The sequence below is a fragment of the Cygnus atratus genome, chromosome 19 (assembly GCF_013377495.2).
Source record: "Cygnus atratus isolate AKBS03 ecotype Queensland, Australia chromosome 19, CAtr_DNAZoo_HiC_assembly, whole genome shotgun sequence".
Lineage (NCBI taxonomy): Eukaryota > Metazoa > Chordata > Aves > Anseriformes > Anatidae > Cygnus > Cygnus atratus.
Window position 1 is genome coordinate 10,695,881 of NC_066380.1, and position 25,976 is coordinate 10,721,856.

The window sequence follows — 25,976 nt, forward strand, 5'->3', positions numbered from 1 at the left end:
TTATAAGCAAGCCTGAGTATGCATTTTCAATATTTAAGCCCATTTCTGCTCCAGGAATAGATGTTGTGATACACAGACATAAGAAAAATCAAATCTTGTCTCTCTGGAAGTCTCCTTGGTGGGGCAAAGAGCTGGACTAGAGATCTGTTTTTCTAGAGCTGACATAGGAGGCTGGTTTGTTTACCTCTTTAGCAGGAATTTTGAATTACACGTGAACGAGTTAGCATCCAATGCAAACAGAGTTTTAAATGGTATGACTAAATGGCATTTCCCCTTTTGGTTGTGTTGTCTCTGGAGTCACAAAGTGCAAGTTCCTTAGTTCTGTCTGACCTTTCTGGGAAAAACAGGCTAGCAGAGTCCTGCCCCTTTGCAAGGAAATCCTAGGGGGAAATGAAAGGCCTTTTTTATCCCCTTTTAGTGTGTGACTTTTTTCTTCCTTTGCGGTTCTGTCCCAAAGTTCCACTCTTTTTCACAACTGACCACACAAGGAGGTAACCCAGCCGTGGGCATTTCTGGACCCTTTTTAAAGCATGACCTGCAAAATCCTAATGGGCATCAGTTGCTACTAAAGCCTTTTTTTTTTTTTTTTTTTTTTTAGCACAAGAGATGAGCATTTTAAGCACTGGGAGACATTTGTAAGAGAATTTGGTCAGAAGCTTTCTTAAATGAGAGGGACCTGGCCCAAAGAAGACATGTCAAAGAGGAACAGGTCCATATCACAACAGGGCTGTGTAGGGAAGGGGCTGGGGCGGTGGGCAGGCTCTGAGGCTTGCGATGGGCTCAGCTGGGGTGGGTTTCTGTCCTTTCTCTCCATTCCTCCCTTGCTGCGCGTTGCTCACGGGCGGCGCATGACCAGAGCTGGAGCATCCTCCTCCAAACGACCCCGACACGTGCCTTAATGAAGGAGCAAGGGAGAGCCTGGCCTGCCCCTGCACCCCTCCCAGCCCTGCCCAGCCCAAAGGCACTTGTTGTCATCAGTTTGCGCTACAGCCCCTCACTGATGTTTGCGTACAGCAAAGAGCAATTTCCATCGTCTAGTTTAGCTGAATAAGCAAATTTGCACTGTGATGGCACAGGGTGCAGAATTGCTGGTGCTCTGCCCGCGCCGTACAGCTCTGCTCCCACTTATTATAGCAGAAATCTGCTGCTCTGCACCGCAGCAGCCCTTCTCCCTCTGTCTGGAGGAGATGCCACTGTGCGGCTGATTTCCCATCTGTTTTACTTTCTCATGCCCAGAGCGCCGGACACTGGTGCGCGCTCTCCCGTTACACTCGCGTTCATCTGACAGTGTGTTGGAAGCGAGTAGTTTGCAAACAAAGCTGGGGCCTGCGACACACAGCTAATGACCTTCTCTCTGCCTGTGTTTCCTTTACGTCAGAAGTCGGAGTGCTTATTAAGTTTGGAGGCTTACTCCCAGGAGCAGAAGAAGAGGATCTGCTGGTGTCTGGCTGAGAACATCACCAAGCAGCAACATCCGGCATCAGCTCCTACAGAGAACAAGGTAAGCGGCCCGTGCGGACACAGCCCTGCTGCTCGAGATCCCTGCTCAGAGCATCACGGGGCTCTGCCTGTGGTGGGGGCTTTCCTCTGGTGATGCTCCTGCCAGGCGGCTCGCTCCGGGGGCTGGTTTTTGCCAGGTGAGGAGTGAGTCTGCATTCAGGCGCTGCTGCGTCTGCAGCTTCCCGCTCTGCTTGGGGAAGCAGTGGCTGCATCTGCATCCGCTGACCCGAGTTGAGGCAGACTTCAGCGAGCTGCCAGCTCCTGACGCCTCCTAGCATCTGTATTTGGACAGCTGAGACCGTGCAACCCAGTGTACAGCCTCTCTGGAACGCCTGGCTGTAGGGCAGGACTCAGTCCAGAGGGAGAGGTTGAGGCCATGATCTCTGGGTCCTGATTAAAAGGCTTGGGTCATGGGAGCAGTGGTGCAGAGACGTGTCCCTTCTGTGCACTCAGATGGACTCTGAGGCTTGGTCCGGCCCCCACTGACAGCCTCAAAGCACAGAAAGGCCCTTTGAGCGCTGGTTTTCCTACCTGGCACGGCTGCACCAGCACTTTCCCACACTGAAGAGATTCAGCCTGGCCTGGGAGCGTGGTCTTGGCAGTGCTGGCACGAGAAATGTGTGCGTGGAGTGGGTTTGAAGCACTGTCGGGCATGTGTGCCTGGTGTGGATGTGGTTAACACCTCTGTCCGCTTGCTTCGTGGCCGGGGGTGCGTCTAAGGGGAGGTGTGTGACAGCGGCAGTTTGTGCTGGGCTCCTCTGGTCCCCCAGGGGTTGGGTCCGGATGGCTGGTGGGTGACCCACAGCTGTGGGACTAGGGAAACACACTGTGCTGAGCAGTTAAAGTGCTTTAAGTGATGCAAATGCGAATCTTGGGGGCAAAACACCCAAATACCTCCCTGTGCCTGGTGATGAGCAGCTCCCGTGCCCAGGGGAAGTGTGGGTGCAGCCTTGGTGCTGGGTCTGGTCGGGCTCGAGGGCAGGCGGCTTTCGCTCTCGCCGTGTGAGCTGCGCTGCTGCCAGACCCAGAGCAATGCGGCTTGTGCCCCGCAGCGTCCCACGCTGGGTCAGCCCAAACATCAGCTCTGCAGGAGATGGAGCCTCCGGATTCCTTTTCCTGCCTGTTCCAGACCTACCAAAATAGCAACAACGCAAAAAGCCTGAGAACGTGGTTAACAACCAAAGCCGTAGCAATGCGAAGAGCCCCGGGCAGCTCAGTCCAGTGACAAGGCTCTGCCACCTCTCTCGCTTGCCCGTGCTGTGGCTTGCAGGCATGACGCGGTGCCGTGGCTCTGCCCCCGGCTGGGTGCAATCCAGCCTGGGCTGGGGGGCCCTCCGAGACAAAGCCCTGCAGGGTCTCATTAAATCTGAGCTTCTCCAATGGGGGAGATGTTGTCAGCTCTCCATCACGATATGAGCTCTCTCTCCCTCCCCACCCCAGGCTCTGCGTCCAAGGCAGGGTGTGGGGTTATGCCCTGGTTTTGGCGCTCTGCTGGACCTACAAGCCCCGTGGCTCAGAGCAAAGCTCTGGGGCATGCCTGCTTCCTGGGCTATTTCAGGGTCCTGGCCACCAGACAGGTGAAAAAATGCTGTAAGAGAGGGCACAAATGTTTATAAGGCTTTTCTGTGCCTCTGTGGAAGAGAGAAAGCTTTGGAGAGTGGAGGACAGCCAGGGTGAGCCCTCCAGGGTTGTGACAATGGGAATTTGTCTACACTTGCTGAAGCTGTTGGAAATCCCACTGGTAGGATATAGGGCTAGAAGGGAGAAAAGAGGCGGTGGGAGCAACTGCCCAGTGCTTAACCGAGTCCATAGCACCATTTTCCATCCCAGCAAGGAAGAAACTGCCCTGTCTACAAGTTTAAAACAAACATGGTCCTGAAGGGCAAGAGGAAACAGCGCGGGGAGCAGCTCCCGAGCAGCAAGACGAGGATGCTCAGTGTGGAATCAGAGCCCGCTAGGTGCCTGCGCACATGGCCAGGCTGCAACCAGGGCTGCCGCGAGTGGTCTGCGTCAGGGTGGGCATCCCTGGGGACACCGGCACTGCGGGAGGTGTGCGGGGGGCAGGAGCTGGGAAAATGTTCCAGAGGACATGGAGAACATGTTCTAGAGAACAAGTCTTATGTCTACTACTACTGCAAAGGGGCTTGTGGCGGGGTGGGGATCGGTCTCTTCTCCTGATCAACAAGCGATAGGATGAGGAAATGGCCTCAAGTTGTGCCAGGGGAGGTGTAGGTTAGAAATTAGGGAACATTTCTTCACTGAAAGGGCTGTGAGGCATTGGAACGGGCTGCCCATGGAAGTGGCTGAGTCACCATAACTGGAGGTATTCAAAATGTGTGTAGATGTGGTGCTTAGGGACATGACTTAGTTGTGGACTTGGCAGTGCTACGTCAAGGGTTGGACTCGATGATCTTAGAGGTCTTTTCCAACCCAAATGACTCTGTGATTCTGTGATTCTAAAATCGGTTGCTTCTTGAAATGGAGAAGTGGTCCATTAGCTTTTGCTTGTTGCTTGCAAGCCATTTGATATTAGGGCTATTTAGGGAAATCGGCCGGTGTCTGTGCTCTGTGAACAGGCAAATTAGGCTGGGAACATCAGCTTCTGCATGGCTGATTTCTACTCCAAATGGAAATCTGATTTTCAAAGCCTTCGAAACTGCTCCAGCTTGGCGAGAGGCAGCTTGTCTGGGGACGTGGGCTTTGCTGGGCGTCGGGAGCCAAGAGCCGGCGTGGCCTTGGTGCCAGGCAGAGCCGCGCGCTGTGCCAGCTGCGTGCTGCCGCCAGAGGAGGGGACGCTGCTCGGGCAGGGAGCGGCTCCTCCACAGCCCCCACAGAGGGAACGGCTTCTCCCCCCAACACAGTAATGCTGCTGCTAGTCCTGCACCGAGCACATGGTTTGTGGTGGGGCAAAGACGCTCCTGCAGGACGGTCCCATCTGGAGAGCAGGGGCTGGACTGTCTGAGTAAAGCTGTGTGGTGGTGTGGGAATTCAGCCGGATTTAGCACTTTTGGATGGCACTTCTTGGTTTTCAAGGCCCCCGGGGCCATGTTCTTCTGGCTCAGGGACATGGCTCTGTGCAGCTGCTGTCACCACCTCTGGGAGCATCTCCTGGGAGGCGAAGCTGCTGCATTCTGGGAGCCACCAGCACTTGGTGTATCCAGCTCTGGAGGTGTAGGGATAGCCCTGAGGGATAAACCAGCTCCAGCCGTGGTCCTGATGAGCTTTTCCTGCCAGTCATTGCAGGCTGAATGTGTGGTCCTGCTGGCCAGTCCCTTGGTGGCTCCTGCAGAGGTGATGGGATGTGGGTGGAAGTGGGGCTCTGGTGGCTTCTCTGCTGCTACTGTAGGACTTGGCTGAACTTCCTTGAGTGGCGAGCCTGTCCTGTGGGCTGCAGCAGCTCCCAGGAGTTGTTTTGTTGGTATTTTCTCCATCCACAAACCCTTCCCAACCTTTGTAATCAGATCCGGGTCTGCCCTGGGCAGCTGCTCCCTCCCCCGTGGTTGTGCTGGACAGGGATCTGTGGACCTGCCCCGTAAAACACATCACTGGGGTGACCCCATTTGGTGACAAACATCCCCAAACAGGGAGGTGCGGAGCCGGGAGGTGGGCCAGTGCTGGTGAGGAACCACAGCCACGGCAATGTGATTACAGCAAAAGCAGCTTTATGAATTAATCGAGTTAGCCAGGCTGCCTCCTTGGGCCAAATAATGGCCATCTGTGCAGAGCACGGTGCTTTTTTTAACCCTGCATTGCTGCACTGGTCCAGTTTCCACATTAGCAGGACTGATGAGAGGGCAATCTGCAGAGCAGGGGTGAGGACAAGGCACCAGGGCTGGAGCTGCTCCAGCTGCTTTGGCTGCCGGGGCAGAAATTAGTGGCACAACACCCTGATGATAACGAACCTGCTACGACCGTCTGATTCTCACTGCTTGTTTCTTTGTGTCTTCCACACTCAGAACGGCTGATTACTCTTCCTTCTGACTCCGTGACCTGAGATTACCTCGGAGATGATGGCTGGCTGTATCTGAAAGATGTAGATTATCCTTAAGCTAAATAATTACGGACACTTTGTGGTGTGGACTTTGGGCCGTGGGAGCCCAGGACGGGCGCTCCCCTTGTTTCCCCTGGGAGGTGGTGGATCCGCAGCACTTTTCAGATCCCGGCCGCCGCTCTCTGGCCCGTGGCTGCCGACGGTGCGAGCAGGCGAGGACCGATCCTGCGCCCCGGCCCTGGGGCTGAGCCGCCCGCGGGAGGGCCGGGCCGGCCCCATCCTGCCCCTTCCTCTGATCAGGAAGGGCAGGGCTGATTCTCTCACTATTCACAGCGTGCTTGACAAGTGCAAGTAAATGTGCTGTCAACGAAAGCAAACAGCGTGTAACTGAGGGATGATTGAAACCAGGGCCGGAGCAGGTGCGGGAGGGCTGTGTGCCGAGGCGGTGGATCTGCAGGCGGAGGGGCGGCCGCACTCCCCAGGCGCCTGCACTGCAGGGAGAGGCTCCTGGCGGTGGGGGCAACCCCTCCCCTGTCCCCCATGCCTGCCCTGCCTCATCCCCCCGGGCCCCCGGCGTGCCCCTTGCTGTGTGCCTGCATCCCTCTGCCCTGCATCCCTCATCCCTGTGCCCAGCAGCTCGCTGCCCCCAGCAACCCGTTTCTCTTTCTTCCCCATCCCTTTGGAGGCTCACCGTGTGCGCCCTTGAGCTGGCGCGGCCAAGGTGTTGGGGTGGCTGGGACAAGCACTCGGCTGGGGGACACGGGGGAGATGCTCTCCCTGACCCAGCACTCATGGGGCACTTTGCTCAGCGGGGGCATGGTCAGCACCATCAGCTCTTTGAGGGGGAAGGAGGGGAGGAATCTGCACCTTGCGCTGCTTTTGGACCAAGGCTTCAGTCCACATCACACAGTACCCACAGGGCCAGCCCGGCCCCTGCCACGCGCCCTCCCAGCCCCCTGCTCCTGCTGTCAGGCTGCTCAAATGGAGGAGAAAACATCGGGGTTTATTCTGCCTCAGTAAGGGTTAAAGCCTCAGCTGGCAGTGCTTATGAGCCAGGCTACAAAAGTAAAGCAAATAATTGTGTTGTTCCAAGCCAGCGAGCACAGCCCAGTCTCGCCCTGGGCCGGAAAAACTTGTTATTAAGGACAGCCAAAGGCTGCTCTGGTAACACCGTGAATTTGGGAGGCTGCAGGAACGGAGACCCTGTCCCCCTTCCAGCAGGGTCCAGCTCAGCTCCGACCACTGAGAAGTCTGGAGGAAAACATCGCCGCTGGAGGTCCCTGTGCCACCAGAACGAGTGGGGCCCTGAATCCACGCTGGTGACCTCAATGCACGCTGACATGGGGAGCTCGCCCTCGGCACCCGCTGGGCCAGGAGGACAACACGTTGACGTATTCAGCTGCGATAGGAGTTAAATAGATAGCAACGTGTGTGAATGTGAACATAGAAGAAGTAGATGCAGCTTGAGCCACCCAGATCGAGCCATCCCGAGTGTTCAGTGTGCTCCCTTTTGTGGTCAGCTCTCCCGGGAGGCTGGTAGCCCTCTTCCACAGGAGCAAGCCCCAGACACAACCAGGCCATTGAAGGCTATGTGGGGGGATGCTACAGCTCCCTGTGGGGCTTCAAAGCATGTCCCAAACATCCCTTTATGAACATAGGGGTGCTCTTTATGCAGGGTCTTGTCCTGACCTGGCTGTGAGATCCCTGCAGTGCAGGCGAGCCCATGTGGGTGCTGAGGGCTCCTGGGACTCCCCCATCCTCCTGACCCCTTCATGCACAACAGTTGGCTTCCACTCCCAAGCAGAAGGATGTGGGGAAAAGCGTGGCGCGGCAAGGGTTCACCTGGACAGGCTTTTCGGCATTTCCCTCCTGCACCAAGCCCTGGCTCCATCATGCTCAGTGTCCACCACTTGATGGTGGCACGGAGATGTGATTGGGGCCACCAGCTCGGGACAGCCGCTCGCAGGCTCCCAAGGCACGCGCGTACCAGGAGGGGCGGCAGAGCAGATGGGGCCAGCTGAAAGCCCTGGCTCCAGCTTTATTTGTTCGTTTGCTTAGCTGGACTCCAAAGCCATTAGGAGAGCAGACCTCTCCCCTCCAGCAAACACCAGCTCCTGTTTCTCTGGCGCCGTGCAATGTGCTTCTGTGTGCAATGTGCTTCTGCGTGCAATGCCACGTCCCCCCGAACAGGAGGACGTGGTGGTGGATTGTGTGCTGAAGCAGCCGCTGGCACCTCTATCACTGCCAGGGGCGTTTTTAAACCCTTGAAGGTTGTTTCTCGTGAATCCCCAGAAGGACTCGTAACAGCGAGCATGCTGGAGGGAGCAGTGCCAGCAGCCCAGGGGGGGGTTGAGCATCGCTGAGATCATTTGCACGGGGTTGTCAAAGGCACAGACTAAGTGGTTGAAGCCAGCGCTGATGTGATTTAATGAAGGCTCTGGAAGTGCTTTGGCGCAGCGCTGCCTGTGGCGGGGGGATGCTGGCTGTGCGAGGCAGGGCTGGCACCGTCTGCTGGGCTGGAACGCTGCTCTCCTGCACCCAAACAGCTCCTGGTTCGGGAAGCTGCTCTTTCCTTCTAGCAGGGGGCTGCGAATGCACAGCCAGGCTGGCTCTGAAGCTGCTGGTGTCTGTGCCCCGTGCTGCACAGCTCCCTAAGGCATCACGTCCATGCAGTGCCAAGATGTTGATGGGGGATATTGGGGTGGTTTTGCACCAGCACCCTTGGGGACCCACTAGTGCCCCAGGGAAACAAGGTGGCCCTGGGGAGGAGGAGGGGGGTCACCGATGCCATTGCAATAGTTACTTGAACCCCGAAATTTTTGCACAGCTGAAGGATGTTATGTTTGAAGTGCTGGGGGGCTCTGGGTGGTGATGCCCAGAGTGGTGCAGGAGTGGGAGACAGCTTCATCCTGCTCCCTCCGGGAGCCTCAGCATCCTGCCCCGTAAGAGGCACCTCCTGATGCAGCTGCAGGGGAAGGCTTGGTGACCGCAGGTGGGTTGTGTTAGGCTTTGTAGCCACCCTCGGGGTCGTCGGCACCATCGGGATACCTACAGACATGGCCCTGTCGGTGCTGGTCACAGCCAGAGCTGCTCTGCCAGATCCCTTCTCTAAGGCGGTCGTTTCCTTGCCACCATCCATGCCAGCGGCAGCAATGGCTTTCAGCACCGACCTTGTGGTCCTGTTGTGAGCGACACTGGGATGAGTCCTTTGCGACAGCTCTGCGGTGGCTGAGTGCAGCAGCTCAGGCTCCTGCCGTCACCTCCCTCATCCTGCACAGGGGGACAGTGCTCTGCCCCTGCTGATAACACCACGGAGAGGTTCCCCACCAGCCAGCACCACACCGTGTAACATCTGCCTGCTGCCCCAGCAGGGGAAGGATGCTGAGGGCTCAGCCCTCGGGATGTGGGGACACATTTTAACAAACTGGGTTTCAGTCTGGCTGCGCCGGGTGCGGGAGATGGCTCTGCATGGCCGTCAGGTGGCTCACCTGTACCTGTGGTGGGGACGCCAGCCCCCACAGCCATCCCTGTCGAGCTGTGGGGCTCTCCTGGGGACACGCTAGGGGTGGCAGCAGTGGTTCGGCTCTCCCCGGGCAAGCTGTGACCTCTGGGATCACACAGATAAGGGAAAGAGTTGGGATTTTGCTCAGGGCCGGGACAGGACCGAAGATCCGATGCTACAGGACCTGCTCAAGTCTGTGTGCTGATTGTGCCCCTCTCCGAGTCCCGCTGTGCTGCTGCTGCTGGGATCTGCTCCTTCTTTCCCCTTCCCCACCCTGCTGCTTTCTTACTGCCAGGGATATTTATGACCCAGACATCATCTCACTGCCTTCCTGCGCTGGGTTACCTGGGTCGGGGAGGCTGCAGACCAAGGCTGGTGCCCAGCTTGGGCAGACTGGAGCCGTATCTCCAAGTACGGGGCTGGGGGTGCTCTGAATCCCGGGAGGCACCCCTGGCATGGTGACACCCTGGGCTGTGCACCCCTGATGAAGGGGAGCTGAGCACGGCATGCCCCCGCGGCCGTGGGCACCCATCAGTGAACGGTGGCGGTGGTGCAGATAACCCCTGGCACGCCGCGCCGCAGAGCATCCCCCACTTCAGAGCTGCCCCTTTTCCGTAGAAAGTACTTTGGAAAAAACCCAGCCGCCCACCTGCAGCAGGGTTTCATTAGCAGCACTGAAATTGGTCTGGGGCTCAGCGTCGCTCAGGGGCAGGACAGGGCAGGAGAAGGGGAGAGCTGCGGAAGCCGAGGCGGCGGGTTTCAGTGTGATGCATGGCTCTCCCTCCAGGCAGAGCGGACGTCCACTCCTACCAGCAGGTAATGGTGCCCCCAGGGATGGCTCGCAGAGCCGTAAATAGCACGCGGGGCACGAGGGAGAGGCTGGTGTCTGGGAGAGGCTGGGGCGGCTTCAGCTGCTGCTTGACACAGACATTAATAACGGCAGGGGCAGAGCCGCGCTGCGCCAGCGTCCGCCAGACCGCGTCCGTGGGCACATGTCGGGGCTGGAGGGAGATGCTGCTCCAGCTGGGATGCATCTGAGAGCCCGCATTTGGTATGTTTTGCTTGCAAAGTTTGCAGCCTGAGGGCTGTAGCCTTGGTTGGGCGGGATCTGGCAGGTCGGGGAAGCTGTGCCGTGCCTCAGGAGCACTGGTGTCCTTTTAAATAACAGGTCCCAGTCCCCGCGGGCTGCTCCTGGCAGTCCCCTGGGGAACTTGCTGCTGTCGCCCGGCTGTGTTTGTGGCAGCATTGGAAGGGCTGGTAAAGAGCAGCACTGGAGGGCACAAGGGGGTGTTTGCAGTGATGGGGACTTTCTGAGGTTCCCTTGCAAATCTGGGCTGTGTGTGGCTGTGCCATCGGCTCCACGTCAGCTGGCTCTCGCTGCAGAGAGAGGCATCGCAGCGCGACAGCAACGCACCTTCTGCCCCAGGGCTTTTGCAACCTTTTGGAAACTTTCCGTTTACTGGCACTGGGGACAAGAGAACAAACTCAGACCTTGCCACTGAATTCAGAGCTGGGTGCGTGTTCGTAGCCTCGGTGGGGAGGGAGGCACTGGGCTGGGGACAGGTCGGGGGCTGGGGTGGCCGAGGCTGCCCGGGGGCCAAGCGGTCGGTGCTGCACTGGCATTAAACCTACATTAACCGGAGCACGTGGCGCAGGGAGGTTTTGTCCCATATTGTTTGCTGACACCTTCAGCCATCTGATCCCAAAATGCAGAGTGCAAGAGCCACCCGACCTGGCTCCATCCTGTGTGTAGCGGGACCTGACCCCTGCAATGTAAATCCCGGCCCCCGCCACGCGCCAGGCTGCTGCCCTTGGCACGGCAGCGGCTCCTGTCCCCTGTCGCGTTGCAGGGAGCGGGCGGCTCCGGGAGAGGCGCAGAGTGCGGCCACAGGGCTGGGCAATGCCCCAGTCAGGGCCCATTTCCAGAGCCATCAATTGGGGATGGCGGTAATGGGGTAATGGGATTAGTGCAGGCTGCTGGCGTGGGATCATTTCCTCCCACGGAGGGCAGCTTCTCCTTCCAGGGCTCCGAGACATTTCAAGCCCAGTTTTTTTTGGGCAGTATGGGCACTCACACCTCCGTGGGTGTCTCACTGGAGGCATACATCCACCCTCGCCACCCCACCACAGCACGCTGTTGGATCCTGCTGTTTGGGATTATACATCCCTGCTTGCTTCTGCTGTTATGTTAATTGCTCTGTATCAATTATTCATCGATGCAGTAATGAAGCAGCGAATGGGTAGAGAACCCTGCTGTGCGATGTGCCCTTGGCCTCCGGCCACGCTGCACTGAGCCTCTGCAGCTCAGGGACGAGGAGCGGCACTGCTGGGGGCTGATGCTCGGGAGCACTTTCAGAATGACCAAAGAAAATTTTCTGAAGTTTTGGTAGTTCTGCTTTGAGTTTCTGGCTTCATTTCATTCCTGTCAATCCCGTGCTGTGTCTTTAGATGCTGCTTCCCATATCTATGTGTTTGATTGGTCTGTAATGGCCTCTTTTTAAGTTTTAAGGGGCTCATCATCAATGATTTTGGTAGCGTTGCAGGGGGCCAGTTAGAAGTTTCTGATCTGATGGGTCTGCACGCAGTCTGTCCCATGCTAAGACCCCTGAAATTCTCTTTTTTTTTTTTTTTTTCCCTACCACTTTGTGAAAAATGTATTTTGGAAACATTGGTGTTTCCCTGGGGGACGTAGGTGCTGCTCCTGCATCCCATCTGCCCTGGGGAGGGGTGTTCCACTGCACAGGGAATGCACTGTGTCCTCCCCGAAATCTCCCTGGAGAGACATGTGGTCTCATTGCCATGGGGTTAAATGCTTTTAGGGGTGGGTGAGCTGGGGGCACCTTTGAACAAGGGTAGGATTAGGGGGAGCAGGAACCAGAGCTTTTCTTCCATGGGACTGAAGGAGGACAGGGATGCTGCAGTCCAGGGGCAGCCCATGGGAGCAGCTCCTCCAGCAGTACCTCGGGAGCTCCAGCGCAGTTGGAGCAGCATGTTCTGCGCCCTCCTGCTCTGCTCAGTGTCCAACAGTGTAGCACGTGCAGGGACCTCCCTATTTTCGCAACCCGAGTTTTGGTGAGGAGCTGCCTGGGCACAGGGCACTGCAGTTACGGGCACATTCAGCCTCCTCTTGCCCAGTATCGTCGCAAGAGAAAGATGCACATTGCAAAATCTGAGCATCCACATCACGAGCCAGGAAAGGCTGAATTCAGTTTTCTTGTGTCCAGGCTTTGCTTGAGCCACAGCATCTCTATCGTCATGAGGAGCACAAGGTTTTGAAATAAGAAGCTGAGGCCCTCAGAAAAATCCCCTGACCTCCCATAGCCGTGGATTTAGGGCTGTCAGATATCATGGCACTTCTAGCAACGTGTGAGAACAGGCAGCACAAGGGGAAGGCCAGCACAGGCTTCATCTCACAGCTGTGCTGTCACTGTGGCCGGTATTTTCCCAGCTGGAAGTCCCAGCCATGGGCCACCACAAAGGGCATGTTATTTAAAGAAGTGCTGGAGAAGTCGAGGCCGCGCTGACAAACCCACATCTGCTGGTTGAAGGTTGCTCTGCTGGCGTCAGAGCAGCAGCAACCAGGAAAAGTGGATCAAATTGCAGACCGAAGAGCAGAGGTTTGCAGTCGTTCTCCTCCATCTTGGCATCAGGAAAACCTCCGTGGCAGTGACTGATGAGTTGCCCAAAGGCAGAGGGAGTCCAGGCAGAGGGTAGAGGTGAAGATGCTGGAGTAGGCAGGACAAAGTCTGGCTTTTTTGAGGTGTGTTGAGGTTTGGTCAATGGGGAAATCAATATTAGGGACTCAGTAGATCTCAAAGCAAGCCTTCTTCTTCCCTAACACTACCCCAGAAAGCTGTGCTGGGGTTGGAGGCAGCTCTTTCTTCTACTTTTTCTTCCCCTTCTTGGGACGTGCTGCCTTGGCAACCAAGTCTGAAGCAGAAACTGAAAGAGTGATGTGTGAGGCCCCCTTGGGGAGGAGGCAGGGAAGCTCCTCAGCCTCCCTGGCTCAGGACAGGGAGACCCAGATACGGAGGACAGGAGGATGCGGACCTTAAGGATGGAAGACCCAGATGTTGAGGGCAGTGAGGCCAAGTTGCTGAGCAGAGGCCAAGTGCTTCAGCAGAGTCCTTAAGTTGTAAGGAGAGATGTCCCCTTCACCTCCCTGCTGAGACAGCAGCAACACTGCCTCCGTCTCCTGCTCCCTCCTGGAGCCCCTTAGCTATGATGATGGTGGGAAGGAAACCGGGTCGTAGCCCTGTCCTCACTGGCCCAAATTGGGCTTGCCTAGCAAGGTGTCCCTTGGCTCCGTGCTGATGAAGTCCCTGGTGCCTCCAGCGCTGGCTGGGCTCATTGACCAACCACGACCATGCGCCCGTCCCATCCTTCCCTGCCTTTCCCCACCACCAGGTGACATTCAGCAGTGCTCATCCATGGCTCTTCTGCAAGGACAGGATTTCACAGCCCCGGTGATGCTTTCAACCCGAGATGAAACCTTCGCTCGGTGGCAAGTCTCCTGCCCACATCCTCTGTGCCGCTGAAGAGCTGCAGATTCTCTGATTGAATTAGCGCAGGGATTTAATTTAATCCCCAAATGTCTCTCGTTTTAAAGGAGCCTGTTCATTTCCTTCTAGAGCCTTATCAGATGTGGGCAACCAGAAACGTTCAGCAGAAGGACAGGACAGATAGGGAGCTGTCAGGGACAGGGAGGGCTTTGCAGGGGTGAACTGAGGGCTGCGTGGGTTTCTCCTCTAATTATTTCATGAAATAATGATGACAGTGATTGCAATACAAATAAGACATAAACAACATCAGTAAAACACACACTGGTGCAAATAGCATCCTTGCATGGCAGGTCTGGAAACATCCCCTTTTGCAAGAAATTACACTGGGGGAGTGAAAGAGCCCCAGGGATGGGCTGAACCCAGCGTTTGCTTTGTGCCTCCCACCATGTCCAGCTGTTCTGGGGCAAGTCAGATGATGCCAAATTGCTGGCTGCTGCATGCCAGGCTGCAGGTGATGGAGCCGGGTCCTCTCCATGGTCACTGGTGTAAGGGGGCACCTCTGGGGATGACAAAGGCATCCGTGGGCGAGCTGCCCTGTGTGCTGCCCAGGTGGCAGCTGGCTGTAGGCAGCTGAACCTGAACAGTTTTTGGAACCCTGGCCTGCTTTTGGGGCCCTTTAGGAGGTCCCTGTGGGTGTTGTTGGGTGCTGCATGGTCTTTGCACCCTCACCTCTCTTTGTACTGGGATGTGAGGCTGGACGGGCTAATTCCCAACTCCTTTTGGAGTAAACCTGATTTATATGGGGGTAGTGGCTTTGTTAACTCTGACTTGCTGCTTTCCATTGGGATCTTGAAAATGCCCGGATTTTATCTCGGGTACGGTAATGGTTTTTGCTGTGCGACTTGTTACCTGGGGTCCTGTATAACAACACCTGCCCCAGCACACCAGCGTGGGCAGCGCTTTCTGGGGTGGGGGCTTTCTATCTGCTTCACCCTGTCTCCCCTGCCGAGCTGTTGCTGCCCCTTTGGCTCACCCAGCATCCGTGCCAAGGGAAATTCGGGGGGACAGGATCAGCTCTGGCAGGGAAGCTTGTCACAGGCTCCCCCGGCTCACGAAAAATCCTTGGAGGTTTTTTCCCTTGGGCTACCCCAGGCTTTTCCCTTTGAAAGGGCAACGCTTGCTGGAAAAAGACGGCCCCAAAGGCTTAAAAAACTGAGCAGAGCTGGTAGGAGCGGCTGTGGTTTTGCAAGGACACAGCGCATGGCCATGGGGCACCCCGCGGCCAGGGGGGGCCGAACTGCTCAGGGCTGTGGCCAGGCTGAGCCTTGGGCAATCGGCCGATGAGCAGAGCCCAGCACTTCCCTCCTGCCCTTAATAATGCAAGGCAGGAGGGGCTGGAGCTGTTGGGTGAGTGTTTCTGGGTTTTCCTGCCTCTGCTGAGCCCCTCAGCTGCTTCTAAAGGGAGGAGGGAGCTGTCGGGGTAAGGATGCTGCTCTGAGCTCTGCCTCCGTGGTGGAACCACCGACCCCATGACCTCTGGTTTCCTTCAAACCCGCTCGCCCACGGTGCTGCTGGAGCACAGAGCTGGGCGGCTCCGTTCTGCTGCCACCCCATAGCCTCAGCGGGGACGTGGTGCTCTGGGGAGCAGGATTGGGACTGGGTGCTGGGGGGGACAAGGCGACAATGCCGTCCCACCCCACTGGAGCACCGTTAGGGCTGTAGGGTTTGAGGCCAGCCTTGTGGTTGGGATGTTAGGAGTGGAGAGGCTGCGTGGGAGGGTGGCCAGCGAGAGATCTGGGATGCTCCTGCCTTCATCCTTCTTTATCTCCTGGGCAGATGCTGGAGACGGACGCTGAGAAGCCGGGGCAGATGCACTCAGAGGACGGGAAGGCGGCTGCAGGCGAAGCTCCTCCGGCCGCAGAGGCCCCGGCTCCGGCCGAGGCACCGGCAGCTGCCCAGGGGCCTCTCCCGGCAGAGAAGCAGCCGGAGCAGGGAGAGGAGCGGCACGGCGCCCTGCCGGCCTTCGTCATCCCCGAGGTGCGGCTCGACAGCACCTTCAGCCAGAGCGCGGCGGGCACAGCCGGCGGCACCACGGACGGTGAGGACGAGGAAGACGAGGAGGAGGATGAGGACGAGGAGGAGGAGGAGGAGGATGACGACAGCGACGAGAACTACCTGGAGAGGAGCGAGGCGAAGCGCAGCAGCATGATCGAGACATCGGGCTGTCAGCCCGTCTACACGCTGAGCGTGCAGAACTCCCTGCGGCGCCGGACCCACAGCGAGGGCAGCCTGCTGCAGGAGGCCAAGAGCCACTGCTTCACCTCCGACACCACCCTCAACTGCTCGGACAGCCAGGGCACCAAGGGCCACTGGGCCCTGCCCTCCCCCAGGACCCTCAAGAAGGAGCTCACCAAGAACGGCGGCTCCATCCACCAGCTCACCCTGCTGTTCTCGGGTCACAGGAAGGTACGTGGAAGGTTCTGGCTCCGTGGGGCGGCTGGGTCCTGCTTGGCCCTGGGGATGGGTGATGTCCCCAGGGTGGAGGTGTCCCTCTGTGGGGCCCCTCTTTCCATGACCATGACAAAGCTGGTGTCCGACAGACCAGGAAGGTCCCCAGTGCCAGCTCTGGGGGACACTCAGCACCCTGGGGATGTCACCATGTGCTGGTGCTGGGGTGGGCATCCCTATGGTGCCACCAGAGCCCACAGGGCCCCACAAGAGCCACCATCTGCCGAGATCCACAGAGAGAGGCGCACACGGGTGTTTGCACGTGTGAAATGCTACTCACAGTGGCCAGGACATGACGGTGCTGTTCTAGCTACAAGTGCAGAGCACAGCATTGTATGGGCTCCTGCAGGGAAAGTTAACATCCCAGCCAGACCACCACACCCAGTCCCCCTGGGTGAAAGCGCTGAGAGCGGCCGCGTGCTGTCCCGCCTGCCTGAGCCCCTGCCAGCGGCCGCGGGTAGGGCTCTGCTCAGGGCTGCATCGCGTGGTTTGAGGCCGTGTTGTGCTGTCTGGGACTGCGCTGCATGGCTTAAGGCCACGTTGCGTGGCTTGGGACCTTGTTGCACAGCTTGGGATCTCATTGCATGGCTCAGGACCGTGTTGCATGGCTTGGGACCCTGCCACATGGCTTGGGACATGGCTGCACAGCTCAGGACCACGTCACACTGCTTGAGAGCACCGTGCAGTGCTCAGGACCACATTGCATGCTGCTTCACCTCGGCTGGCTCCTTGGCAGGAGGTGCTGGTGCCGAGCCCAGCACGCCACCAAGCACAGCAGCACGATGGGGTTAAACCCTTGATGGGGTTAACCCTCCCCATGCCAGCCACCTGCTGCTTCAAAAGCCACCTCTGAGGCTGTCTCCTGGAGCGTGATTTGGGCTCAGAGGCCCTGGCCAGCTGGTGAGAGCCCTTATAGGGCTGACAGAGCAGCCAGATGGGGCTGCTGTGCAAAAGGGAAGCCCAGACTCTCTTGGAGGTGGTGGCGGTGGCGGGGCTCCTGAGGTGTCGGCATGGCACGAGGCAGGTTTCACGGTGCCACTGTGTGTGCAGCCTGCGAGCACACAGCTCGGCGGCAAGGGGCTGCTGCAGCGCCGGCTGCCACCAGGCTGCAAGCTGAGCTCCCCCAAATGAAACAGCCCCGTTGCCTACCAGACCAGGCTTTTTCAGAGCAGGGATGGGGACAGACAGTGCTGGCAAGGGAACCTCTGGGTGTCCCTGTTCCTACAGCGGCTCTGTCCGGCTCCGGGTGGCTGCTGCCTCAACCTGCCTCCCCCTGGGTCCTCCAGCCTGCTCCCACTGCGCTGCCTCTCTGTGCACAGGGCTTCGGCCACGGCCATTCCCCCGCCTACCCTTGGGAGGGACTTTTGGAGCTCTGTGCATTTTGAGGAGTCCAATGAAACCCTCTGAGTTTCCCAGACCAGGACGCTGCGTACAATGTACAGTTCCCCTTTGCATCCCCTCCTGCGGCAGCACCGAGCCCCAGCAATGCCTGCAGGACTACGGCACCCAGTGGCCTTGCTACGTCCACCAGACCGTGTTTTATTCCCCGGCAGCACTGCAGAGGGGCTCATGTCATTGTCCCTTTTAACACCATCATGCCCACGGATCCCTGCTCCCCTCCTTCCTGCGGTCGGGGCCCTGTTGTTCTAGGAGCGCATTGTGGCCGGGAGCGCTGGGACCCCTCGGGCCGAGGTCTGCCACTGCTGCCTTTTGTCCCTGAGCGCGGCGGGGCCTCTCCGGACAATGGCAGGAAGCGTGCCCCGGCTGCGCGTCGCCCTGGCCGGCCCGCCCGCCGGGCCCTATCTGCGGGGGGAAGGCGCTTTGCAGGGGCCGCATTGTTTGGGGCTGATAAACTCCGGAAACCCGGGCGCAGAATGGAAGGAAGTGTCAAAAGTCTCGAGCCCAGGGCCGCTGGGCTGCGCAGCTGGTTCCCACGGCACGGCTGCGGGACGGCGATCCTGGAAAGCGCCCTGAGCAAGCAGCGTGGGGCTGGGCTGGATGTGGGACTGGGTGTGGGTGTGGGGCTGGCCGTGAGCCCCTTCCAGCCGTGCTCAGTAATGGGTGAAGTAGCAAAGCCCCTGAGCTAAGGTGGTCCAAGGGTTCCCCATGCCTGGCCCTGGGCTTCACAGCTCAGAGGCTGCGCTGGTGCCACCCCAACCTTGCAGCACCTCCGAGGTCCCCTTGGTTTGCCCAGGCCACCCCAGGGTAGTGGTCAGGAAGAGGAACTGCCCTGGGTGCTCCCCAAAGCTGCCATGATGTGGTTCAGTTCTGGCTGAGCCTCTCCAGGGGACCCTGAGTTTCTTTTGGGTGCCCAGCCCAGCTGGGATAGAAGCTTCGGGAAGGGGGAGGTGGGTGTCCTTGCAGGAGGTGCTGCTGTCAGTACTAGAGGGGAACCACGGGCCACCACCTGTGAGGTGTCCACTGTGGGCTGGGGGTGCCGTGGGACAGGCAGGGGGACGCAGGTTCCCATGGTGGAGGGGAGAGGAGCTTGGCTCCCCTCACTTTGCTGCAGCCAGAGGTGGCTGGGGGAAGGAGCCACGTGGCTGCTGTGTGGGCATGGGGACCCGTAGGAGATGCTGGCAGGGCTTTTTGGTGGCACTTGGCACCTACACGGTCATGCACCAGTATGGTGATGCAGACGCTGTTTTTCTCTTCCCTACAGCTGAGCGGAGGTGACCCCGAATGCAGCTGTGATGAAGGGGATGAGACCTCCCGCAAGAAAAGGAGCAGGAGCCTGTAAGTGTCACGCCGTGGTGGCATCGGACTGTGCCATGGCTGCTTCCCATGGTCAAACAGCCGGGCCAAGCCATGCTCATGTGGGAAACCTTTGGGGTCCCCCCCATCTCCTTCACCCAAGCTTTGCCAGGAGGAAAGCAGCAAAGATGGGCACGAGCTATGGTTTCACATAGTTGTGATATTCGGGGAGGAGGTGGGGTGCGCTCCGGTGACATTGCCCAGCCTGGCGGGGAGCATCCGTGGCTTGGTGTTACTTTGACGGATGGGACGAAGGAGCTGGGGGGACAGGGATGCAGCTCCCCGGGGCCAGCAAAGCTCCTCTCCGGCCATGCCGGGTTCGGTGAGAGGACGTGTGAGTTGTGAAACGTGACCTGGGGGCCTCCTTCCCGCTGGCCCCATGCCGGGAGGAGGTTTCCCTGTCCTGCAGGGACAGGCTGTGGGGCTTGCGCATCGCAGCACGCTGGGAGCATGGTGGGAGCAGCCCCGAGCATGGGGGCCACCAAGGGACACCCACAGCCCTGCCACTGCCGGTAAGGATTTGGGATGCCCCGCAGCTGGTCCGGGCAAGGGCAAGGAAGCCGTGGCCTTTGCTTCCCACGATCACAACTGCAGCTTGCTGGAGGCTGGCGTGCCGGCAGGGCTGTTTTGGAACGAGCTGCCTCCGGTTTTGCAAGGCAGGATGCGTCGGGGCATCGCGGCCGCAGGGTGCCAGGGCCCGGGGCCGTCCCCGCTGCACGTGGCTGGGGCAGGTGGAGCAGCCACACGTGGTTGCAGCTGCCCTGGCTGTGCAGGCGGGCGGCTGCACGCGCCGGCTCGACGGCTTCACGGCCGCGCAGCCTGCCAGCGAGCGGCACTGTTGTCCCGCGCGCTCCCACGCACTGCTGCAGCTGGTTATTTTTAGCTCTTTTCATTATCCAGCCCCCCCCCCCCCTTTACTCCAGACACCTGAAATTAAAATAAATCCCTTGCCATCTGCAGCAGGGACATCCCCCATGTGAGCTGGGGGAGTCGGGGCGGCGGGGGGCCGGGGGCGGGTGCAGGGAGGGTTTTGTGCTCACCTTGAGGCAGCTGCGGACGCGGGGAGCGCGGCGCATCGCACCGCCCGGCTATTGGCTGCGCGGCCGGGTGGCCAGCTGGCCACCAGGAGTATTTATGGTGCAAGTGGCCGGGGTTCGGCACTCGCCTCTCTGGCACCGTCTCTGCTCGTGTGCGGGCTCTCCCCGATGTACCACACCATGGTGGACTTTTCCGAGAAATACCTGGAAAGGTAGGAGCGGAGCTCCCCGCGGGGACGGGCGATGCGCTTTGCAGGGACAGGGCTGGATGTGGCACGGGGAGGCAGGGCTGGACGGGGCCTTGCAGCTGTGCTGGGGGCAGATCACTGTATAGGGGTGACTCCAGACATAAACCAGCAATTTCTTATGAAACGTTATTTTTGCTGTGGCACCTTATGCTGCAGGTTGGCTGCACCTGGGGGCTGTGCATGCCCACAGCTGATGCTACCAGGTTTTGAGCTGTTTGCTATTTATTTGCAAGCATCTGCAAGGGGAGCAGTGAGAGAGCGGTGTCATGCAGGTTTTAAATGTGGGAACTCCTCTGGGTGTTGCTTCCTGGCCTATTGCAGCTGGCAGATCTGCCGGGGAGCACCTGCAGCCCGGCGCGCTGCGGGGCTGCCCGCTGCGGGTGGCCGGCGCCTTGCAGAGGGCTGTGTGGAGCGGGCAGCCCACGTGCGCCGCTCCCTCGCACGGATGTGCGCACACAAGGGCTCCTCAGTGCTTTGCGAGCCCTGCCAGGCTCCCAGCTGTGGTGGCCGTGTTGCTAAACTGGGAACAGTGCTGAAATTGTTGCTCAGAGCTGTGTGGGGTGGCTTGTCCCGCGCGGTGGCTTGCTGGTGGGGCGGTGATGGGATGCAGATGGGGTTTGGAGTGTGAGGCTCCTCGCCTGGATCCATTTGTTCCGTGTTAGTGCTGTGATGGTGCCTGGCAGCAGCTGGGGACAGCTGTGGGTTCAGACAGCATCAGTCAGAGCGGGGCAACTTAAATCCTCCCGTGTCCTGTGTGTCCCCAGCCAGCCCTGGTCACATTGTGGGGCTCAGGCCACATTCAAGGGTGGCTCCTCCGGGCACCCAGCGATGTGGGACCCGTGGGAGTTGGCTGGGGTGGCCCGGCCATGCCACCCTGAGGCTCCATCCACCCTGGTGGCCTCAGTATCCTCTGTGCAGGACAAACACCCTGTGCCCTGTGTCACCCTGTGTGTCCCCTGCGTGTCCCCAGCATGCTGTGGTGTCATGCAGGAGCTGTGCCACGAGGGGACAGCATCGTCCGCGCACGTCCTCACCCCGTCACCTCTGCCACCTTCCGCTGCCCGCTGGGAGCCTTGGCAGGGCTGGGCCCTTTCCCATGGCAGCTGCCAAAATCTGCTGCTTCATGCTGGTGGCAGCTTCCTGGGGAAACAGGGAGCTCCGTGCCCAGGTGCACGTGTGTCTGTCTCTCCAGGGACAGCAGTACGGGGACCCAAGCAGGGTGGCGGTGCTGTGGGTCACCAGTATGTCTCAGCCACCCCGTTACAGAGATGTCCCCATGGCTGTGCCCACCCCAGGCTGGCACCAGACAAGTGTGAGCACCAGAGGCTTCCAGCCCCGCAGAGGGGACACGGCAAAGCGCCGCTGTCCCCGCTCAGCTCCGAACCCTACTCAGCCCCGCCGCCGGCCCCGCCGCATTCCCCAGGACGCCTGCGCTCTATAAATAGTGCTCGTAAATCCCCGCTGCGATTATTTTCCCCGCCATCCCTTGAAAGGCCCCAACTCTCCGCCCTCGGCGCTGCTTTTTCCACCTTTCCTAGAGTTTCCCCAGCAACGGCGGGGCCGCCCGAAGCAGCGGCGGGGCTGACACAGCCCTTGCTCACCCACGCCTCGTCCACGCCACGCAGCGCTCGCAGCGCCCGCGCTGAGCCCTCCCACTTCCGCACCCGCTGCCCCGGGCAGGAGCACGGCCCCGAGCCGGCGTCAGAGCGCCCGAGCGCTTGGCCGGGCCGGTCACGCCGGGAGCCGCCGTCCCGACAGCCATGCCCTTTTTCCGTGACCTTTCCAAGCCGCAGCCGTTGGAGTTTCACGCCGAGATGCTGCTGGGCGTGCAGCGGCCGCACAACGGCAGCCTGCAGCGCCGGCACACCATGAAGGAGTAGGTGGCGGGCGAGACGAGGCTGCCAGCGGGTCCCGGCACCCTTGGGTGCTGTGTGCGCCCCACCTTGCCCGCCTCCTAACGCTCGCTCTTCTTCTCTAGAGCCAAGGACATGAAGAACCGGCTGGGGATTTTCCGGCGCAGAAACGAGTCCCCAGGAGCCAACCCCTCCGGCAAGCTGGACAAAGTGCTCAAGTCGCTCAAGTAGGTGCCACGGGTGGGCGGCGTGGGGCACGGCACCGGGGAGCACCCAGGTGCACGGGGGCTGGGGACAAGCCCTGGCTGGGCTGAGTGTCACCTCCGGGGTGGTCACTCCAGCTGGGGGGAGGCTGCGGGCAAACAGCTCGTGTAGCCAGAGCTGTGTTAAAAGCATTTTTTTGGCTGAATAACCCCCTCAGGCAGCGGGGAGGTCCTTGCCCTGTGCCAGTAGCACAGCAGCAGCTTGGGCTGGAAATTTCCCTGCTTTTGCCCAGTACGTGAAACTTTCAACTGGCTGGAGGATGCTTTGGGAAACCGCTTGGCTCTGGAGGTGCTCCAGCAGCCGGAGACGAGCCCTGCCCGGCCTCGTGCCCGGTGGCTTGAATGGGGTGTCTGAAATCCCTGCTGTCACGCAGCTCCTGAGCATTGCCCCGAGCTTTTCCAGTGCTCGCTCAGCCACGGCTGCCCAGCCAGCCCTCTGTATATCAGATTTTCTTCCTGCCACTCGAAAGGCAGAGCTTTCCTTCCAGCAGAGCCGCTGCCTGTGGCTGCTCGCGTGCTGCGGGTGCCGGTGCCGGCCATAGCAGGGCGCACGGTGATACTGCTGCTGCTGGAAAGGTTTTTGCCCCCGGGCAGTGGGGGCAGCGTGTGGCAGGCAGCAGCCGCAGCTTTGCCAACGCACGACCCTTCTCCTGCAGGCCTGCGCCCGAGGAAGCTCTCAAGTGGGGGGAGTCCCTGGAGAAGCTGCTGCTGCACAAATGTGAGTGTTTGCCCCTCTCGTTTGCCTTTGCCACCAGGGAATGTCCAGGCATGTGCATGGGGAAAGCTGGGATTTCCTCTGTTAATCCTTCCTGTGCCTGGGGGGGAGCAGGGGGTTGGCAATGAGCTGCCCTTTTCCTGTACCCATTTTTCTCCTCCCAGGCTGGGGGGGACTTTGCTATAGGAGCTTGCGGGGGAGCTCTTGGGGAGGGAAAGGCTCCGATTCGCATGCAAGGTTGGGGTCTGCAGAGCAGGAGCTGCTTTAGACCCTTTCCCCTTCTTGCCCTACCACACATCGCAGCTGGGGCACCCCACATCACGCTGACATCCCCGCAGGGATGGCAGGGGGGTCCTGTCCCCATTGCTGCCCCCGCTCCCCACCGAGCCTCCGCTTCTCGGCTCTGTGTGCACGCCGCAGGGCTGAGACCTGGGCATTCAGCACTCGTGTGGCTCACATTGGTGCTGCCAGGCCAGGCAGCGCTGCCTGCACCCTCTGCTTTGCACAGGAATTTGAGAGGGATTTTTTTAGGGGGTGATGCAGGGAGGGATTTTAGGTTGCACCTCTGTGAGTAGAGCCGTGTGTCTGTCCCGCAGATGGGCTCGCAGCCTTCAGGGCCTTCCTGCGCACCGAGTTCAGCGAGGAGAACCTGGAGTTCTGGCTGGCGTGCGAGGAGTACAAGAAGATCAAATCCCAGTCCAAGATGGTCTCCAAGGCCAAGAAGATCTTTGCGGAGTACATCGCCATCCAGTCCTGCAAGGAGGTGAGGCTGGCTCCTGCTCTGGCACGTGGCTCCGTGCCTCGTGGCCGTGCAGAGCTGCTCACGGTGCTGCTCTCCCTTCCCACAGGTGAACCTGGACTCGTACACGCGGGAGCACACCAAGGAGAACCTGCAGAACATCACCCGCGGCTGCTTCGACCTCGCGCAGAAGAGGATTTACGGGCTGATGGAGAAGGACTCGTACCCCCGCTTCCTGCGCTCTGACTTGTACTTAGACATAATTAACCAGAAGAAAGCCAGCTCCCCGCTGTAGACCCAAGGACTCTCTCGGGGCAGACTGGGAGCTGTGTGTTTACATGGAACCGGCAGCGGTGGCCTCGCCGGGGGGACGGCGGGAGCGTGCCTTCCTGCTGCTGGTCGTGCCCCCGAGCCGTACCCCTGTGGCCGACGGGCGTGGGGCAGGGGAAGGCACTGAGCACGAGGCTGAGGGGACCAACAAGCCAAGCAGTCTGGTACTGCTCCGTCACCCACCCCATCTCACCATCGCTGGTACGACGCCTTCGGGGTGGCTGCGGCATGGATTTTAGCCAGGAGGGAACCTCCCACAAGACTACTGTGAAGCCTGAGCTGTGAGCATCGCTGGAAGGCGATGAGTGATCCCGACTCGGTGAGGAGGAGGAGGGAGGAGGAAGACTTTTGTGCAGGGCTCCGGCAAGGGGAAAACATCACCGAAGTGAGCACCATCCCTGGACAAAAGACTTCTGAACTGGAGCGTCCCCACGGTGCTGCTGCGCTTCCCCTGCCAGAGGTGCCTCCTGGCTACCCCGGAGCAGCCAACTCGCAGGGGCCTGGCGCTTCCTTCACTCGTGGCGGGTCCTTGCCCTGCGCCGCAGGGGTGCAGCCGACCCTCCTGCTCCCACCCCTCGTCTCCTGGTTTATTTATTGACCTCCTGTAGCTGGACGCATTGCTGTATAATAGGAAATCCTCGTGTCCTTTCCCGTTCCGAAATTACAAGTGCAATATTTGTGCGTGTCGCGGCGGAGTTCTCCCATGGAGCGGAAGCCTTCTCTTTTAATGAGTGCGTGCAACATTTTCTAAGTTTGCAGGTTTTATCTGAAAAAAAAAAAAAAGAAAAAAAAAAGAAAAAAAACGTTCCCTAGCAGCGGGCCGCTGGGGGAGCCTGGGTGTACATATCCTGCCCTGACGACAGAGGGTTTGCTGATGGAGATAAGCAGCTCTGTGAATCAGATGCTCTCCCTACTCTGGATAAAAATATTGCGTTTTGAGACGCGGGGGTTTTTGCTGAACCTGGCGGAGCTGGACGGACTGCATGCGTCTGGGTGCCCAGTTTACAGTGCGAAGCATCTCTGCAGCTAGCAAAAATACATTGTCATGGTCATAGGTAAATAAAAGGAGAATATAATTTCTTGTAGCCTTTTCTTCATGGCATGTTTCTCAGTGCTGGTGGAGCCAGGCTTGCTCCATTTCACCAAGGAGCGTAAAATCCTTTTATTGCATAGCTAAAGATGGGAAAAAGCTAGTTCCATGAATTTCTGAGCTGCTTTTTATGATACAGCAGCTGCCAGATGCTCCTGGGTTAAAGGCTGAGGCCAGAAACAGAAAGTTTTGCCCAAAATGAGTCTGTTCCCAGGGACAGCATTTGCTGTGTATACACAGCGGGGCACGAGCCTCTGAATGAGGAAATGCCCAGAAACGTAAGTGACCTCGTGTAGCACCAGGTCCCTCTGGGGACACACCAAAAGCAGCAACAGAAAGCCTGGCATCACTGTTTCAGGTCCGGGCTGCGTGGCTCGGCAGGGCTGCTCCCCCCGGCACAGCTGGGGTCTGCAATGGGGACGTTCTGCAGGGGCCGGTCACGGCGCGTCCCATAGTTAAAATGTCTCGTGCCCGTCGCTGCAGCCGCTTGCGGTCAGGCTCGGGTGGCTCAATGTGCCCGTGGCATCGTGGGGCTGTGGCTCAGGGAGCCATCCCTTTCATGGTGTGGAGGGGCTGCTGAGGACGCCTGGAGGTGGAGGTGGCGTGGTGCCCCTGTGTCCTGTGGGCACAGCTCCCCCAACATGCACAGTCCCTTCTGGGGATCCATCCGCGCCTCCCTCCTTATCCAGCGGGTGATGCCCAGGTGGGGAAACTGAGGCAGGGCTGAGGGACCCTCCGGGGCCGGCTGAAAGCAGAGCGCCTCCAGAATGCCTCCAGGCTGCAGAATGCCTGCGGGGCTCTCCTGGGGCTGCTTTTGACACCCCTGCTATGGCCCCCAGCTGTGACCTGGCCACCATTGCTGGTGCAGCCTCCTTGCAAGCACTGCTGGCCCTGGCTGGTGTAGGGATGTACCCTGGTCCCCATCGCCCAGGCAGAGCTCTCCT

General features: G+C 59.3%; 1 protein-coding gene across 4 annotated transcripts in view; it reads left to right on the forward strand.

The window, feature by feature from the left end:
• The window catches only part of RGS3 (regulator of G protein signaling 3), a 73,880-nt gene extending 48,854 nt beyond the window's left edge, over nucleotides 1–25,026 (forward strand). For 2 of the 4 annotated variants that reach the window (XM_050714613.1, XM_035564691.2), the window contains 7 exons: nucleotides 1,379–1,501; nucleotides 15,332–15,961; nucleotides 18,666–18,739; nucleotides 22,021–22,122; nucleotides 22,815–22,876; nucleotides 23,470–23,636; nucleotides 23,722–25,012. In XM_050714613.1, coding sequence (XP_050570570.1) covers nucleotides 1,379–1,501; nucleotides 15,332–15,961; nucleotides 18,666–18,739; nucleotides 22,021–22,122; nucleotides 22,815–22,876; nucleotides 23,470–23,636; nucleotides 23,722–23,907 — 1,344 coding nt within the window. In that variant the 3' untranslated portion in view covers nucleotides 23,908–25,012. Of the gene's footprint in view, nucleotides 1–1,378; nucleotides 1,502–15,331; nucleotides 15,962–18,665; nucleotides 18,740–21,699; nucleotides 21,919–22,020; nucleotides 22,123–22,814; nucleotides 22,877–23,469; nucleotides 23,637–23,721 lie in introns of those variants that run through there. The other 2 variants (XM_035564692.2, XM_035564693.2) reach the window with 2 other exon arrangements.
• The last annotated feature ends 950 nt before the right edge of the window (nucleotides 25,027–25,976 follow it).